This window comes from Aotus nancymaae, unplaced genomic scaffold, assembly GCF_030222135.1.
Source record: "Aotus nancymaae isolate 86718 unplaced genomic scaffold, 86718_ANA_hifiasm-v0.15.2.pri h1tg000036l, whole genome shotgun sequence".
Classification (NCBI taxonomy): Eukaryota; Metazoa; Chordata; class Mammalia; order Primates; family Aotidae; genus Aotus; species Aotus nancymaae.
Genome location: NW_026988450.1, coordinates 34,424,656 through 34,442,915, shown reverse-complemented (window position 1 = coordinate 34,442,915; position 18,260 = coordinate 34,424,656). Strand labels below are relative to the sequence as shown.

Here is an 18,260-nt window from a genome sequence, read left to right as displayed (position 1 = left end):
TTTCTGGGCTCTATATTCTGTTTCATTGGCTTATATGTCTGTTTTTATGTAAGTACCATGCTGTTTTGGTTACTATGGCTTTTTAGTATAGTTTGAAGTCAGGTAATATGATGCCTCCAGCTTTGTTATTTTTGCTTAGGATTGCCCTGGATATTTGGGATCTTTCTTGGTTTCATATGAATTTAAAAACAGCCTTTTTAAATTCTGTGAAAAATACATTGGTACTTTAATAGGAATAGCATTGAATATAGAAATTGTTTTTGGCAGTATAATCATTTAACAATATTGATTTTTCCCGTCCATGTACATGGAATGTTTTTCCATTTGTTTGTGTCATCTCTGATTTCTTAGAAGAGTGTTTTGTAATTCTCATTTTAGAGATCTTTCGCCTCCCTGATTAGCTGTATTCCTAGGCAGTTCATTGTTTTTGTGGCTATTGTGAATGGGATTGCATTCTTAATTTGGCTCTCAGCTTGGATGTTGTTGGTGTATAGCAATGCTACTGATTTTTATACATTTTGTATCCTGAAGCTTTGGTAAAGTTATCAGATTAAGGAGCTTTTGGCCAGAGACTATTGCCACTTTGTGCCTTTTAATTGGGGGCATTTAGCTATTTACATTCAGTTTGTATTTATATGTGTGGATTTGTTCCTGTCATCATCTTGTTAGTTGATTATTATACATACTTGTTTGTGTGGTTGCTTTATAGTGTCACTGGTCTATGTACTTCAGTGTGTTTTTGTGGGGACTAGTAATGGTCTTTCCCATCCTTGTTTAGTACTCCCTTCAGGACTGCTTGTAATGCAGGTCTGGTGGTAACACAATCATGTAGCATTTGCTTTTCTGAAAATAATCTTATTTCTCCTTTGATTATGAAGCTTAGTTTGGTTGGAAATGAAATTCGTGATTGGAAATTGTTTTCTTTATGACTGCTGAATATAGGCCCCCCCCCCCCCCACTTCTCGTCTCACTTGCAGAGTTTTTGCTGAAAGGTCTGCTGTTAGTCTGATGGGGTTTCCCCTGAGCTGCCTTTAACATTTTTTTGTTTTTCATTTTAGCCTTGGAGAATCTGATGACTTAAGTGTACTGGGGATGGTGGTCTTCCTGTTTAGTATTTTGCAGGGGTTCGCTGCATTTCCTGAATTGAATGCTGGCTTCTCTAGCGAGGGTGGTGAAATTTTCATGGATGATAGGCTGAATATGTTTTCCAAATTGCTTGGTTTCTCTCCCTGGCTTTCAGGGATGCCAGTGAGTCATAGATTTGGTTGTGTTACACAATCCCATATCTCCTAGAGATTCTGTTCTTCATCAGTTTTCTTCCTTTTTGTCTGACTGAGTTATTTTGGAGAGCAGGCCTTTGAGCTCTGAATTCATTCCTCAGCTTGGTTGATTCTGCTGTTAATATATGCAGTTGCATTCTGAAATTCTTGAAGTGAATTTTTGGTTCTATCAGCTAAGTTCTGTCTCAAAATGGTCATTTTGTCTTTTATTTCCTGTATCATTTTATTGTATTCATTTGAATGCTTGACTGGATTTCAACTATCTCTTGAATGTTGATGATCTTCATTCCAATTCATGCTCTGAACTCTATTTCTGTCGTTTCAGCCATTTCAGCTAAGAACCATTGTTGGGGAAGTAGTGCAGTTGTTCGGAGGGAAGACATTATGGCTGAGTTGCCATAATTCTTACTTCTTTCCCATCTGTGTGAGATGATGTTCCTTCAATCTTTGAAATTCTTGTCCATTGGATGGGACTTTTTTTTCTTTCTTTGATTTCCTTGGGGGTCTCATTGTAGTATAAGGTGGGTTCAGCCAACTAGCTTTGTTTCTAGTAGATTTTTTTTGGGAGGTCAGGACTCAGCTGAGTATTCCTGGGCTGCATGCTCTAAGTCTGAGGGGGTGGTATCGGGCACCTGACTTTGTTCTCTGGCCTTTTGAGGTTGTGAACTCACTGCTGGAAATACCAAGGTGCTCCCAGACCACTGGGCACAACAATCTTTACGGTGGTTCTAGCCAAAGCACTTCGTCAAGTGGTGGCAGCGGGATCCATGCTTGTTAGTTCATGCCAGTGGCAGTGGCAGCACAGCAGTGGGGTGCAGACCAGCTGTGGATGCCAACCTTCACGTGGCTGTTGGAAGTGGTGTCAGCCTCAAACAATTTTTAAATTTCTTTTGTGATTTCTTACTTGACCCATTGCTTATTAAGAAGTGTTTTTAAATTTTCACATATTTGTAAATTTCCCAGTTTTTGTTGTTACTCTAATTTGAGTTCTTTGTGGTCAGAGAACATGCTTTGTGTAAGGCCGGTTGCCTCGCTGGGAGCACGGACGCAAAACCGCCCCCCCTTCTTTTCAAAAGCTCGGACAAGCCCGGATGAGCTCAGGCAAGCTCAGACATGCTCAGGCTTTTTCCCTTCTCCCATGCTCACACAGCCTGACCTTCCCTTAAAAGAGCCCAGTATGCAAACAACGTGGGTAACCCTAGCATCTTAACAACCAATAGCAGCCAAGTCTTAATAACCAATAGCAGCCGAGTCTTAACAACCAATAACAGCCGAGTCTTAACGACCAATAGCAGCCGAGTAATTCCAACTAACAACAAGCCAAGTCCTAGGTAAAGGCTTGTAACTTACCCAATAGCAGTCCTGCTCTCCCACAACCAATCGAGCTGTTTCACTCCCTATAAAACCTCCTGTCTGAGAGGAGTCCATGCGACTTCTCTGGCCCCTCCTGTCGGACGGCAGAACCTCATCTGGGAGCCTGAATAAATTCCTTCGCATCAGATCTTCTTGTGCTGGCCTCAGTTTCTTTCCTTTTAAACTCGGCGAGAACAGACCTTACACTTTGTATGACTACAGAGCTTTAAAATTTACAGAGGTTTATTTCATGGCCTAGCATATTATCTATCCTGCAGAATGTTCCTTTGTGCATTTGAGACAGATGTAACAGTATTCTGCTGTTGAGTGGAATGTCATATAGATGTCTGCTAGGCTTAGTTGGTTTATAGTGCTGATGTCTTTTATATTCTTGTCGATCTTCTGCTTAGTTCTATCCATTATTGAAAATGGAGTACTGGTCTTTATTATTGTTGAATAACCAATTTCTCCATTAAAGTGTTTTTGTTTCATATATATTAGGGCTCTGTTGTTAGGTATAACTGATAACTTCCTGATGGATTAACATTTTATCATTATAAAATATCTTTACGTTATGAATTGGGGAAAGGGTAATTGGGCTCCTGGTACTCTTGGCCTGCCCTATGCATGGAAGCTGGGTGAAGGAAGGGAGCCCCCTACATTTTAGTGATGTGTACCAGGAATTTAGCCTTTGCTGTAACCCTTAAGATACCAGGAATGTTCACAGCCTATCCAGCTGGCGAGATACCTTATTTGTTAGCGGAGAGGAAACCTCATATTCTTGACCAGGAGCTCCACCTAGCGTGGAGCTGCCATCAGGCTGAACTGAGGGTGGGAGATGATCTTGGTTTAGTGAAACAGGTTTTTGCTATTATTACTGAATTTAAATTTTTCTTGAATAAATGTTTCTTCTTTTGCTGTATACCCTAAGGACAATTTTCAGTGCTTTTAAATAGCTGTTTTCAAGTACCTTTCACCAGTTATGGTTTTGACGGGAAACAGGTCTGCAGAAGTCCTTATTTAGTTATTCCAGAAGTGGAATCTCCTGTTATTCTAGAAGTTTTTTTTTTTTTTTTTGAGGAGTCTTGCTCTGTTGCCCAGGCTGGAGTGCAGTGGCACAATCTTGGCTCACTGCAACCTCCGCCTCCTGGGTTTAAGTGATTCTCCTGCCTCAGCCTCCTGAGTAGCTGGGATTACAGGCACGTGCCCCTATGCCTGGCTAATTTTTTTGTATTTTTAGTAGAGATGAGGTTTTACCATGTTGGCCACACTGGTCTTGAACTCCTGACCTCGTGATCCACCTGCCTTGGCCTTCCAAAGTGCTGGGATTACAGGCGTGAGTCACCTCACCCAGCCAGTGTTCATTTTTAAACTGTATTATTTTTCTTAGTGGCTGTTCTAGCGATGACAATGTGCATTTTAGTTTAATGCAGCCATTTTTAATAGTAATTTCATCTGGTAAACTTTTCTAAAATATAGCTCTATTTCCTTCCCTCAACTTTATGCCATTTTCTGTCATGTTACATATATTACAAATTCAATGATAGTTATCATTATTGCTTTGTGTGTTCTAAAAGAAAACTACATTTCGTCTTTTTTTTTTTTTTGGGATGGAGTTTCGCTCATTACCCAGGCTGGAGTGCAATGGCGCGATCTCGGCTCACCGCAACCTCCGCCTCCCGGGTTCAGGCAATTCTCCTGCCTCAGCCTCCTGAGTAGCTGGGATTACAGGCACGCGCCACCATGCCCAGCTAATTTTTTGTATTAGTAGAGACGGGGTTTCACCATGTTGACCAGGATGGTCTCGATCTCTTGACCTAGTGATCCACCCGCCTCGGCCTCCCAAAGTGCTGGGATTACAGGCTTGAGCCACCGCGCCCGGTCTCTACATTTCGTCTTTTATGTAAAAATTTATCCACAAATTTTACTTTTTAATACTCGTTTCTATCAGTGATTTGTGTCAGTTTCTGGTATTTCTTTTGAAGCCTTTAAGGTTTTCTTCAGCTTTTAAGGCAGGCTGGCTATCAATACACTTTCTTGGTCTTCATTAATCTGAGAATGTCTATTTTGCATTTATTTTGAAGAACAGTTTTGCTAGATGTAGAATTCTAGATTGATAGTTCTTTTTCTTCCAGCATGTCAAATATATTGCCACTGCCTTCTGGCCTCCATTGTTTCTCATAAGTCAGCTGTTAAACTGTTGTTCCTCTGTATGAGAAAATTTTCTTGCTCCTTTAGAGATCTTCCCTAACAGTTTCACTATAAAACATGTCTAGATGTAGTTCTATGTTTATCCCAGGCTTTACTAAAACCTTGTATTTGTAGTTTTTTTTTTGTTTGTGTTTTAAGAGACAGGGCTCACTATGTTGCCCAGGCTGGTCTCTTAACTCCTGGGCTCAAACAATCCTCCTGCCTCAGCCTCTCAAAGTGCTGAGATTATAGGCATGAGCCACTGCACCCAGCCATGTAAAGGTATTTTAAATCAAACTGAGGGAGTTTTCAGCCATTACTTCTCCAAATATTTATCCCCCTTCTAAGACTCCCATTATACATGTTGGTATGTTTGATGTCTCACAAATTTCAACACGAAGATTATCTATAATGAAATGGGGCCTTCTCTTTATGAAGCAATTATTTTTGTTCCATTTACTTTTAAAAACTTAGTTCAGTACTGATATCAAGAAAATGTATATTTTCTTCCTTTTAGAAATAGAAGAGGGACATAGTACTTAAGATTTTTGTTCTGCATACGTAGCATATGATGTGACAAAAGTGAAATAGTAACACATGACCTGGTATGAAATGAAATGAATTACTGCTTCTAGTTGCAATATCAGAATTTCTTCACATACAGCGATTAGAAGGGAGAATGAAGGTGGAACAGTGGTGTTCCTCTTCAGGAACAGACAATATTTAAAAAACCTCAAATGTAATATTTAATGAAAAGTCATATGCATTATTAAAAAAAGCGGTCATAACGAGTGATGTGGAGATGGCTACATATGGTTTCTTAAGAATGCCACATCTTTTATCATACAAATTTCAAATGCTTTTTGGCTACATAAGCACTTTAAAAGAATTGAGCTACGTTAACTAAATGACAACAAAAAATATAATTAGTTCTTCATCATCACAATAAGGCAACAACAATGATTAAAATATTTTCCCTCATATAGTCAAAATACTAATCTTTTCATTACAAATCTGTAGGCAAATGTGTAATTACCAAACAATGTATAGTACAGAAACAATAAAAATGTTGTAAGTCTAGTTATGATAGTTTTTTCTAACAGACATAATTGTCGACAATTTATTATAAAAAACCTACATATACAATTAATAAATATTTGATCAGAAGTCTTTAAAAATATATTCATAATGAAATATGTAGAAAGAGACATTTCAAAGTCATAGCAGTTACTACTATTACAATATTTAATCATTTCTACAATAGGTCTGCTGGTTCATTTCAATTAAATTCATTCTCAGAACCATCACATATCTTGCTGAATTTCATTTAAAGCAAAAGCAAGCTGCTTAATTTTTGCTTCCATTGTTTTTTTATTCTTGCATGTTTCTTCCAAAAGTTCACGCATTTCTTGTTCAATCTGATGAACCTAAATCAATATGTAAATTTTACATTTTAATTTCTTAAAGAAAATGTATTTTTAAAATGCATTCTGAAAGAAGAGGTCCACAATTTATTGTTACACATTTTGAAATTTGTGATATATTTAAAGAAATGTCAGTAAAATGTAACTTGCTTAAATACTAATAGGAAAAATACAGTATTTACACAGTATACAAAGTACTTTCATACATTAATATATTATCTACTTAGTTTTCATAAACTTCTTGTGCAAAAGACATGGCAATATATTTTAACTTGGCCGGGAGTCATGGCTCATGCCTGTAATCTGAGGCTGACAAATCACCTGTCAGGAGTTCGAGCCCAGCCTGGACAACATGGTGAAATCCCATCTCTACTGAAAATATGAAATTAGCTGGGCACGGTGGTATGCTCCTGTAAACCCAGCTGCTCAAGAGGCTGAGGCAGGAGCACCACTTGAACCCAAGAGGTGGAGGCTGCAGTAAGCCAAGATTATGCAATTGTATTCCAGTCAGGACAACAAGAGCAAAACTCCATCTCAGTAAAAAAATACACACACACACACACACACACACACACACACACACACACACTTTATTTAGAGTTTAGAAAATTTGTTTATGGTTGTACAGTTTCTATATATCATAGCGAGGACAGAATCCCAGGTTTTTGATTTAATCTTTCTATAGTCCTATGCTGCTATCAATGCTGAGTCACAAGTTCAATTTAAACACCAGTTCCTTACAGATTTTTAAAACTGAAATAACCTCCCTCCCCGAAGAAACCCTATCTTTAATGTAGTACCTACAGCTTTTCTAAAAATGCTGCTGGTGGTTATAATTACCATCTTTTTGAGAGATCATTTTACCATTTATTCCTAACCTACATTCTCCTAGGAGTCACTGTAGTTGATATTGTTAACTTCTAATTGAAATTCTTTCCTATAATGTCATAACACTTCTGATGTTACCAATATGACCATCTTTTTCTGTTTACGTCATGCTACCTAACCCCTAATATAGATCTCTCAATCTCTTTTCCCTGAGAAAACTAGTATTTCTCCTAATTTAAATAATTGCCAGTATGTGATCTCTCATAACTCCCTGCCTGCAAACCTAATTATCATACTTAAGCTCTAGTGCTATTTCTAAAACTATTCCCTTTGATATTACTTCAAACATTTCCCTTGTTTAAACCTTAAACTTACTTAGTATTAAGGGTAATACTTAAACCTTACTTAGTATTAACTTATTCAGTATTACCTGAAAACTTATTAAGGTTTAAACCTTATTTAGTATTACCTGATGTACCCTTGTTAAACATCTGATAGATGTTTAAAATTTTGAGATAGGATATTGCTGTCACCCAGGCTTGAGTGCAGTGATATGATCATAGCTTACCACAGCAATCCTCCCATCTCACCCTCCGGAGTACACAGGTCTACAGGTTTGTCCCACCATGCCAGGCTAATTAACAAATTTTTCTGTAGAGAAGATGTCTGGCTATGTTACCCAGGTTGGTCTCGAACTCCTGGTCTTGAGTGACCCTCCCATCTCAACCTCCTAAAGTGTTGGGATCACAAGTATAAGCCACCATGCCCAACCTACATTTGGTAGTTTTTAAGAAAAACATTTGGAACGTCTCTTTACATGAAACAAAAAACAAAATTTTGGACAAGTTATACTTCTTACTCATTGTGATTATTTCCAAAGACCTTACTCCCTCTTTTTCTTTTCTTTGCATAGAGTCCTGAGGATAATGTAATTTAACCACACAACCTTGATTTTATATATATATATATATATTTTTTTTTTTGAGGCAGGGTCTTGCTCTGTAGTCCAGGCTGGAGTGCGGTGCCACAGTCTCGGTGCACTGAAACCTCTGCCTCCTGGGCTAAAGTAATCCTGCGACCTCAGTCCCCCCAAAAAGCTGTGACTACAGGCATGTGCCACCACACCCAGCTAATTTTTATATTTTTAGTAGAGACAGGGTTTCACCATATTGCCTATGCTGGTCTTGAATTCCTGAGCTCAAGTGATCCACCAGTCTCAGCCTCCCACAGTGCTGGGATTACAGGCTTGAGCCATCGCATCCAGTCATATAATTTCTACATCGAGTATTACTTTGCCTTTCTGTTGGTGAACTCTTTTCTAGTTGCTGATTTGTGGATCTCCAGTTTTACAGATACCTTAGTTTCTTATTACCACTTCAGAATCAGGAAAAAATAGAAATTCATAATAATATCACCACAGAGGTCACATAAGAATCACCTACGGAATTAAAAAAATACCTGAGCCTGACTCCAGACTTAATGAGTCTCTGAGGGGAAGTTCATGAATATGTATTATTAAAACGCTTCGTAGGTGCTTCTGATGTTTGCCTCTGATTTAGCATCACCCTAAACTCATGATTTTATTAATAACATTGAGATAATAAAACTGACAGTCTTGAACCCAAATGAAGTACTCTTTGATAACTTTTTCCAAGGTGGTGATAGAGTATGTTTAATACATTCAGATTCTCACCCTGCCTATGTGTAACCAAACAGACTTCTTCTATCCAAGATTAATTGATATGAAATTTTTATCCAGAGAGCAGAGAGGGTACACACTATTATCAAATGTACAATTTTTGTTTAGAAACTAGAATTATGTTCTACAATGAATGTAAGTACTACCAACGTTTTAGCCTGATTTCATGATAGTTTTGGCAACATTCTTCATATCTATTTGCTCATGAGATCATGTTGCCTTTGCTCTTCATAATTCTCAAAGATCCAATTTATTTAGCTATATTCATGTAATATACTGATTACTGTGAATTTTACTTACAGCACCTTTAAATTTGCAGAATCAATACACTTCTGCTTTTCATTTGCCAGATGTGCTATTTCAGCTTGATGAGCTTCAACAATTGCATCAACTTGTTTTTTAAAGGCATCATCCATACTATGAAGCTTTTCCATTGCATTCCTTAAAAAAACAAGAACACCCACATATACATGTGTATATGTGGTGTGAATGTATAGATTAGGATGTTATTTCTTCTCGGGTGGCTCACATTCATAATGGAATGGAACTCAGCATTATGAAAGCATCGAAGGGCTATTACAGGGTAACTAAAGATACAAGTAGTTCATCATCCAGCAGAATCTACTAAGTTAACAATTAGGTTGGGATATATCACTAATGTATCACTATATAAAAGTTTGTTATACTTTTATTTTCTGAAACTTAGATATAGTGATAATATATCACTAATATATTTTTACATATATTTATATAGTGATAATATATCACTAATATATCACTATATAAAAGTTTGTTATACTTTCATTTTCTAAAACTTATAGTGATAATATATCACTAATGCATTTTTAAATATATTTATATAGTGATAATATATCACTATATAAAAGTTTTTTATACTTTCATTTTCTGAAACTTAGAGTACTCTGTTTCCCCATTTATTTTGAGTCTACAGTTTTTATTTAGTTGTTATTTTATTTTATTTTGAGACAGGGTCTTGCTGTGTCAAGGCTGGTGTACAGTGGCATGACTATGGTTCAAAGCAAACTCTGCCTCCTGGGTTCAAGTGATTCTCATGCCTCAGCCTCCCAAGTAGCTGAGATTACAGGCTGTACATCACCATGGCTCAGCTAATTTTTTTGTATTTTTAGTAGAGACAGGGTTTCACTATGTTGGATGGGCTTGTCTCAAACTCTGGCCTAAAGTGATCTGCCTGCCTTGGCTTCCCAAACTGCTGGGATTACAGGTGTGAGCCACCATCTGGCTTAAGGGTACAGTTTATAAGCACCTTCACAGATGATGACTACTATCAATCTTTTTTCCCCATATGTTTTCAGTGTGATACTTTGAGAATTGCATATTACAGATGATTTAAGCTTATGAATATGTATTTGTGGCTTCCTTATGGTAATGCTTAGTGGACAAAACACATTAAATGGTATTCACAAAATTTTAGTACTGGAAGTATACTAGAGGCAAAACACCAAGTCCTTTATATAAATACAAATAATGCTATTACAAAAGTAACATTCATAAAAAGAGCACTCTTCCGGTTTTGGTACAGCAATCAGTAATAAAAGATTAAACATTAGGAACATGCATCAAAAGCTTTTTTAAAATTGTACCACTTAGTAGCCAAGTGACTAGGGGCAAGTCACAAACTGAGTTTTTCAACTATAAAACAGGATAATCCTGCCTGTTCTGCCAACCTTACAGGATTACTGTTGGGTTCAAAATAAGATAGAAGAAACTGACCTATAAATTGTAAAATGCTATACAAGTAAAACCTGTTATTATTAACAATAATTGGCGTATTTTATTACAATTCCATTAAATTAAAAAGTATTTATACCAATCTTAGTCATAAAGGCAATTCATGTATAAAATCATCTGTATTTTTATATTAATGATATAATAAATAATGCAATGGAAAAGATTCTAAAGATTGTTGGGTTTTATAATTTTTATTATATTTTTGCTAATTATAGAATATGACTTTCTTTTAGAAACTGAAAGACTCCTAATTGTAAATTTGTTGCTGGCAGGATAAAAAATTGCAACAGATTCCAAGCCAAGGTTCTTGTATTAGTATTTGGTTGAATGCCAAGTGGAACAGGGTCTATCAAAGGAAAACAACTGTGCTATCAACCAAAACTTTCTGCAGAGTATAGCAACACTTTCTCATTAGACTGAGTCAAAGCAAGAAATCAAATTCCAGGTTACATTAGAGTTGATATAATTAGAACTTATCTTTAAATGAGATTTTTGGGCTATCCATAGCCATGTTATCTATAGCACTCTGTCTTGACATGAGAACTAATCATTAAGCTGGGCTACTTAATTTTGAAGGTATCAACTTTATAAATTATTTTTAACAAGTCTAGTTATATTTTTTAATACAGTAAAACCTTATTTACTCTTGAGTATTTTATGGAACCCACATAACAGTGGCAGCCAGGCACACATTTTATTTCCTCTCTTTAAAATTGGCTCTCATCCTCAGCTTGTGCTGGCAATTGCTATCTAAATGTCCTCTATCCTCCTCAGGAGCTTACTGCCCTTGGTAGTCAACCAACAGACTCCTGAAATTTCACTTACAACAACTAAAATATCACTAGCTGGTTTCATTCAAACAGAGTTTAAAACTATCATAGTAACAAAAACAAATTGTTCATATAGCAATTCTTGTTTGTTTTTGAGACAAAGTTTTGCTCTCATTGCCCAGGCTGGAGTGCAATGGTGCAATCTCGGCTCACTGTAACCTCTACCTCCCAGGTTCAAGTGGTTCTCCTGACTCAGCCTCCTGAGTAGCTGGGATTACAGATGCCTGCCACCACGCCTGGCTAATTTTTTATATTTTTAATAGAGATGAGGTTTCATTGTATTGGTCAGGTTGGTCTCAAACTCCTGATCTCTGGTGATCCACCCACCTTGGCCTCCCAAAGTGCTGGGATTACAGGTGTGAGCCACTGCACACAGCTTCATGTAGCAATTCTTATGTGTCAGGCACTGTTATGAGAACTAGATAATTCATATAATCCATATCTATTCATAAATAAACACACATATATAAAAAATGTCAACCTCTTATCTAACATTTAAGGTAGATGCTACTGCTCTCTTCATTTTACAGATGAAATGAAAATAAACTTCTTGGCAAATAACTTTGTCCTACATCATTTTTAGCCCTCCTCTCTTTACACAGATTTCACCTATCCCAGTGTTTACAATTAAGGAGATCTCAAATCCTTTAGAATTTAATGCTTACTTTTGTAGTTCAATACTTTTGTCTCTTTCTGCTTTAAGTTTCTTTTCCTTGTTTTCAAATTTTTCTTTCACTTGTTTTACTTGTGTTTCAAGATGACATAGAAGTTCTCCTTTATCATGCCACTTCTGATTCAGTGTACTAATATGAGAATTGGAAAAATAAATTGGGTTTATGAAATTATTAAGCCACATTTTATTTCTCAGTGGGAAATACTGTACTGTATAATACCTGTAAGCTTTTCTAATTTCTTCAAGTTCTACTTCCTTTCCTTTCAATTGTTGTTTTAGTTTTTCTTTTCTTTCATTGTGCCTTTCCAACTTCTCAAGTACCTCATCCAATTGTGCAGATTTTTCGTCAAGTTGTTCTTGAGTGCATTTTTCTATTTCTGTGATCTTTTCTTGTAATCTTTTGATGTGTTCATCCTTTTCTTGTAAGCACTTCAAGAAAAAAATTGGTACTTTGTTTTTATTAACTTTAAATGCTTCATATGCTGGTTAATTAGAGATGGTTTAATTTATCCTTTAAAATAACATTTTAAACACATAAAAGATTCATTTTCTTGTGACTCCTTACCCTTGATTGACACTAAGTATTTACAGTTATTCCAAAGGCCATAATAAGATTCTCCATTAAATTCTTAAGTAAAGTTAATTCCAAATTAATAAACATCATGTAGAACTTTTTAAGAGCAAAGGGGCAAATATTATAAAAAGAAATACATGATAGTCTATTCCAAATTTGACAACAGTTGGGAAACACTGAAAAACAGTTTTTGGATATTTTGGTCTCCAGATTTTCAAACCTGTCATTTGCTCTTTAACCAAAGTAAAATGTCAAACTTACATCTTTTAATTTTCTAATAGTTTTAGTTTGGTCTTCTATGATTTTGCACTTTATTCTTAATGCATCACTATCACTTTCATTTGTCTTTCGCAGACATTCATTCTCTCTAGATAAACTTTCAATTTGAGCCTCCAATTTTCCACGATTTTGAGCTAGAGAAGATCCTAAGAAACAAAAATCATCAATTACAAACTTTACAACACGTTGGGGGTTTTGTATCTTATTAAACTCTAACAATCTATAATACAATAATAATAAAAATAAATAAAGAAACGTAGCTTATAATAGGGAAATACAAAGAGGAAAAGGGAAGCAAACAAGAAGGCCTCTTAAACACTTGTGGCTATTGTAAAACCTGAAACCAGAAATAAAGTTGAGAACAAGTAACTCAGATATGTAATATTAATTCACATTATGGCATTCAAACAAAAAAGAGCATATTAAAAATTCCTACAGGGAATGAACAAATAAGCAATGCTCCATTAAGACCAAATATCTTGGTTGGGCACAGCTGCTCACACCTGTAATCCTAGCACTTTGGGAGGCCTAGCTGGGTGGATCACTTGAGGTCAGGAGTTTGAAACCAGCCTGGCCAACGTGGTGAAACCCTGTCTCTACTAAAAATACAAAAAAATTAGTCAGTGTGGTGGTGCATGCCTGTAATCCCAGCTACTGTGGGGAATGAGGCAGGAGAATTGCTTGAATCTGGGAGGCAGAGTTGCAGTGTGCCAAGATCGCACCACTGTACTCTGGCCTGGGGGACAGAGTAAGACTCTTGTCTCAAAAAAAAAAAAAAAAAAAAAAAAAAACAACCAGTATATATCTCTTGCTTTACAGTGATACAAAAGGGAATGAGACTGAGGGTTTACTGAAACCTAGTTTTCATTCATATATTTTAATTTGTGCATACACAATAAATGTTGCATATATCAGAAAATATGTATACTGTACAAATAACTTAAAATCACTGTATAAGAATTATTTTTGGCCGGGTACAGTGGCTCACACCTGTAATCCCAGCATTTTGGGAGGCTAAAGTGGGCAGATCACCTGAGGTCGGGAGTTCAAGACCAGCCTGGCCAACACAGGGAAACCCCGTCTCTGCTAAAAATACACAAATTTGCCAGGCATGGTAGCAAATGCCTGTAATCCCAGTCACTTGGGAGGCTGAGGCAGAAGAATTGCTTGAACCCAGAAGGCAGAGGTTGCAGTGAGCCGACATTATGCCATTGCACTCCAGCCTAGGCAACAACAGTGAAACTCCATCTCAAAAAAAAGAAAAAATTTTTTAACAATATATTTAGGCCGGATGCAGTGGCTCATGCCTGTAATCCTAGTACTCTGGGAGGCCCAGGCAGGTGGATCACCTGAGGTCAGGAGTTTGAGACCAGCCTGGCCAACATGGAGAAACCTCGTCTCTAGTAAAAATTCAAATTAGCCAGACGTGGTGGTACATGCCTGTAATCCCAGCTACTCGGGAGGCTGAGGCAGGAAAATCGCTTGAACCCAGGAGGCAGAGGTCTTGGTAAGCTGAGATTGTGCCTTTGCACTCCAGGCTGGGCCACAAGAGCAAATCTCTCAAAACAAAACAAACAAAACAAAACAAAACCAATATATTTAGATGTTGCATTGTAAAAGTACACGTTTCAGAAGAGTAGTCAAATTATCATCAGAAAAAAATTAAAAAAAATCAGAGCCATAACTTCTTCATTGGTATAATAAACTATTTCCCATTTCCTAAGAGGTGTGCATCTCCCCTTGGGCTGGCAAATGCCTACTTAGCCCTCCAGATAAAGCATCACCTTTTTTCTGGGCATCTTTAGGCAGAGTTGAGCCTTTTTCTCTCAATACCCAGATTTGCTCATTTATAAGAATAAGCTATTTTCCCTTTGAAAATCTGAGAATTTTACCCTGTTGTGCCAGTTCATGTCCCCATACTTTTCTTTCTGTCCTTAAACCAAGTATTAGTGATTCCTTTGCTGCTAGCTCAGAAATAAGCTGGACTTTTTCGTGCTTGAGAAGTTCTATTTGAATACTCTTCTCCTTGTCATCTTCAATTAAAATTTCAAGGGTGTTGATTTGATTCTTATATTCCCCGAAAAAATAAAAAAAGAATTATTATATTAAGTGCTTCTTTATTTTCTATTTTTTCCATCTTATAATGAGAAAAAATGTTATTTAAGCAAATATAAGTAAACATTACCAAATTTTACATAGAAGTTTTAGTTTTACTAACTAAAGAGAAATGTAGGTCATGAAATAAACAGCCAAGTTTAAGAGGCAACTCCTTTAAACAATATGAATTTTATTCTAAAATTGTTAAACAGCAACTATACCTGTAAAACTCAAAAATTTTACCAAGCATTTATATCAATAGTCTAAAAGCCATTTTCCAGAAATAAGTTATTTTGGGTAAAACAGTATTAATATTTAAAATTGAGACAACAGCAATAAAGACATTAATTTAAAGATTATTACATCTAAGTATATCTAAAACTATCAGCATCATCACCACAAAATTCATATCAGCTATCCAAGTAGTGCTTCCCAAACTTTAACCATTTGAGTATCACTTTCACAATTTTTACTGTGTCACTGTACTCCTGGCACCTATTTAATTTAACATGTTTCTTAAAATTAGTTCACCTATTTTACCTAAATGCTATCTTGATGTAAGCAATATAATCTGTGAAATCACAAGTTTAATTTCTTTAGTTTTTGTTCTTATATGCAATATATAATAAATATCATTTAAAAGCTCCTTTTGGGTACTTCCTGAAATTGTCACAATCCATTTGAGAAAATAATATAAAAAATTTAATAATGTTGCAAAGTCTTACCTGTAAATTTGCTGCTGTTTCTTGTTTCAATTTAGAAACTTCTGTGAGTTTTGTTTTCTGTTCCTTCACCATATAGGTCAGATCTTTAATTAAAGAGGAAGACTCATTTTCTTTTCGTTGAGCCCAAATAAGAGCGTGTTTGCTCTTTGCTAACTCGGTTGCAACATTTTCAAAACCATCTTTAACCTATATTTCAAAATTGTATTATAAATAGCAGTTCTCCAAATAATTAGAATATTTGCTTCTGGAAATAGTTTACATCTTTCTTAGAATCACAGTTTTAGCAAAAGAATAACATTTAAAGATAATCTGTTTCAATCTACTAATTTCCAGATGATGAAACAGAGATCCAGGATGATCATTTTGTATTTGCCTAAAGTGATCCAGGAATTAGTGTCAAATCTAAAGCCAGAACTCATTTGTTTGAGCTGGGCATGGTGGCTCATGCTTGTAATCCCAGCACTTTGGGAGGCCAAGAAGGGCAGATCACTTGAGGTTAGGAGTTTCAGACCAGCCTGGCCAAAATGGTAACACCCCATCTCCACTAAAAACACAAAAATTAGCCAGGTGTGGTGGTGAGTGCCTGTAATCCCAGCTACTTGGGAGGCCAAGGCAGAAGAATCTCTTGAACCTGGGAGGCAGAGGTTGCAGTGAGCTGAGATCGCATCACTGCACTCCAGCCTGGGCGGCCAGATATTGTTCTAGGCACTGAAATGCATCAGTGAGTATACAGATTAAAATTTACTTTTATAAAGCTTAAATTCTAGGTGGCAGGAACTGACAATATAACCACAAGCATAATAAATTATATATCGTGTTAGATGATATAATATGCTTGGGTAAAAGGTTTGTGAAGTTGGGAGATGTGGGTTCAATTTTAACCGGCATAATTGCTAAGAAGGTAACAATGGAGCAATGACTGGAAAGAGGTAAGGAATGGAGCCATGCGAACGTGTGGGAAAGCAGTGCTCTAGGCAGGAATGTGCCTGATATACTGGAGGAGTAGGAAGAAGGGTGATGTCACTGGGGCATAAATAAAGGGGAGGGTAATAGGAGATGAAATCAGAGGGCTAGATTGTGAAGTATTTTGATCACTACTCTGAATAAAATGGAGGGAAAATGGAAGTCTTTGAGGAGAGGAGTTATATTACTAAACATACATTTTAAAAGAACATTCTAGCTGCTGTGTTTGGGATAAACAGAGGTGGGTAGGGGAAGGATGGAGGCAGGAAGATTAACCTGAAAGCTCTTCATATAATACAAGATAATGTGACATACCAGAGTGGCTGTGTTAGAGGTGGTAAGAAATGGTCACATGTATATTTTAAAAATAATGATGACACAATCTCTTGAGGTACTAAAACTGTAGTGTCAGAGAAAGAGTAATCAACAATGACTTTGTTTTTGGCCTAAGCACCTAGAAGGATGGAGTTGTCTTTAACTGGGACGGGAAAAATGTCAGAGTAGAAGGTTTGCGAGGAAAATCAGCAGTTAAGTAGAATATGTTAAACAGGTAGTTAGACACACAAGTTTGGAATTCATGCAAAATGTCTAGGCTAGGGATATCATGATGCTGGAGGAGTTTACCAAGAGAACGAATGTTTATAAAAAAACAAAAGGAATTTAAGGGCTGAAAACTTGGGCATTGCAATAATGAGGTTGTGGAGAAAGTAAGAGAAACTAACAAAAAGAGACTGAAAAGTGACATAACGGAAAGCCCAGAAAACCAAGAAATGCATTGTACTGGAAACCAAGCAAACAAAGAGTATGGAAGAGGAAAAAGCTATTGACCCTGTCTATTGCTGCACCTAGGTCAAATCAGATGAGGACAAATTTGACTGATGACTTTCATAGTGTAGACATTGCAGGTGGCTTTGATAGAGCAATGTTAGCACAGCAATAGCGAGAGAAGCCTGATGAAAGCAGGTTGGAGAGAAGCAGAGAAATCAGACAGCAAACGCACAATTTTGAGATGTTCTATTGCAAATGGAAGGAGAGAAATAACGTAGTCAAAGGAAGAAATGGAATGAGTTTTCTTAAGATGAGAGAAATCAAAGCATGTTTGTATGCTGAAGGGAATGATCCAATATAAAGGGAAAAATTGCCAATGTATGAGAGCAAGAGAGAAGACTTACTGAAGCCATATCTTTAAGTAGGCAGGAGGAAATGGGATCTAGTGCACACCGGGTGGGACTGGTCTGAGGAGCACAATTATTCCTCTATAGCAGGGGTTACCAAACTTTTTCTAGAAAGTGCCAGATAGTAAACTGTTAGGCTATACAGGCCAGGCCATATAAACTCTGTTGAAAGTACTCAACTACAGTCGGGCATGGTAGTTCATGCCTGTAATCCCAGCACGTTAGGAGACTGAGGAGGGTGGAGACTGAGGTTAGCAGTTGAGACCAATTTGACCAATAAATATAGTGAAACCCTGTCTCTACTAAAAATACAAAAATTAACTGGGCGTAGTGGTGTGTGACTATAGTCCCAGCTACTCAGGAGGCTGAGAGAGAATTGCTTGAATCCAGGAGGCGAAAG

General features: G+C 36.8%; 1 protein-coding gene across 8 annotated transcripts in view; it reads right to left on the bottom strand.

Moving 5' to 3' along the window:
- Positions 1–5,545: 5,545 nt before the first annotated feature.
- Positions 5,546–18,260, bottom strand: part of LRRCC1 (leucine rich repeat and coiled-coil centrosomal protein 1) — a 40,271-nt gene continuing 27,556 nt past the window's right edge. For 3 of the 8 annotated variants that reach the window (XM_064384329.1, XM_064384331.1, XM_064384327.1), the window contains 8 exons: positions 15,723–15,908; positions 14,793–14,967; positions 14,341–14,457; positions 12,883–13,046; positions 12,268–12,476; positions 12,040–12,177; positions 9,080–9,215; positions 5,546–6,250 (listed from right to left, as the gene is read on the bottom strand). In XM_064384329.1, coding sequence (XP_064240399.1) covers positions 6,128–6,250; positions 9,080–9,215; positions 12,040–12,177; positions 12,268–12,476; positions 12,883–13,046; positions 14,341–14,457; positions 14,793–14,967; positions 15,723–15,908 — 1,248 coding nt within the window. In that variant the 3' untranslated portion in view covers positions 5,546–6,127. Of the gene's footprint in view, positions 6,251–9,074; positions 9,216–12,039; positions 12,178–12,267; positions 12,477–12,882; positions 13,047–14,340; positions 14,458–14,792; positions 14,968–15,722; positions 15,909–18,260 lie in introns of all 8 variants that reach the window. The other 5 variants (XM_012471006.2, XM_012471008.3, XM_012471004.3 and 2 more) reach the window with 3 other exon arrangements.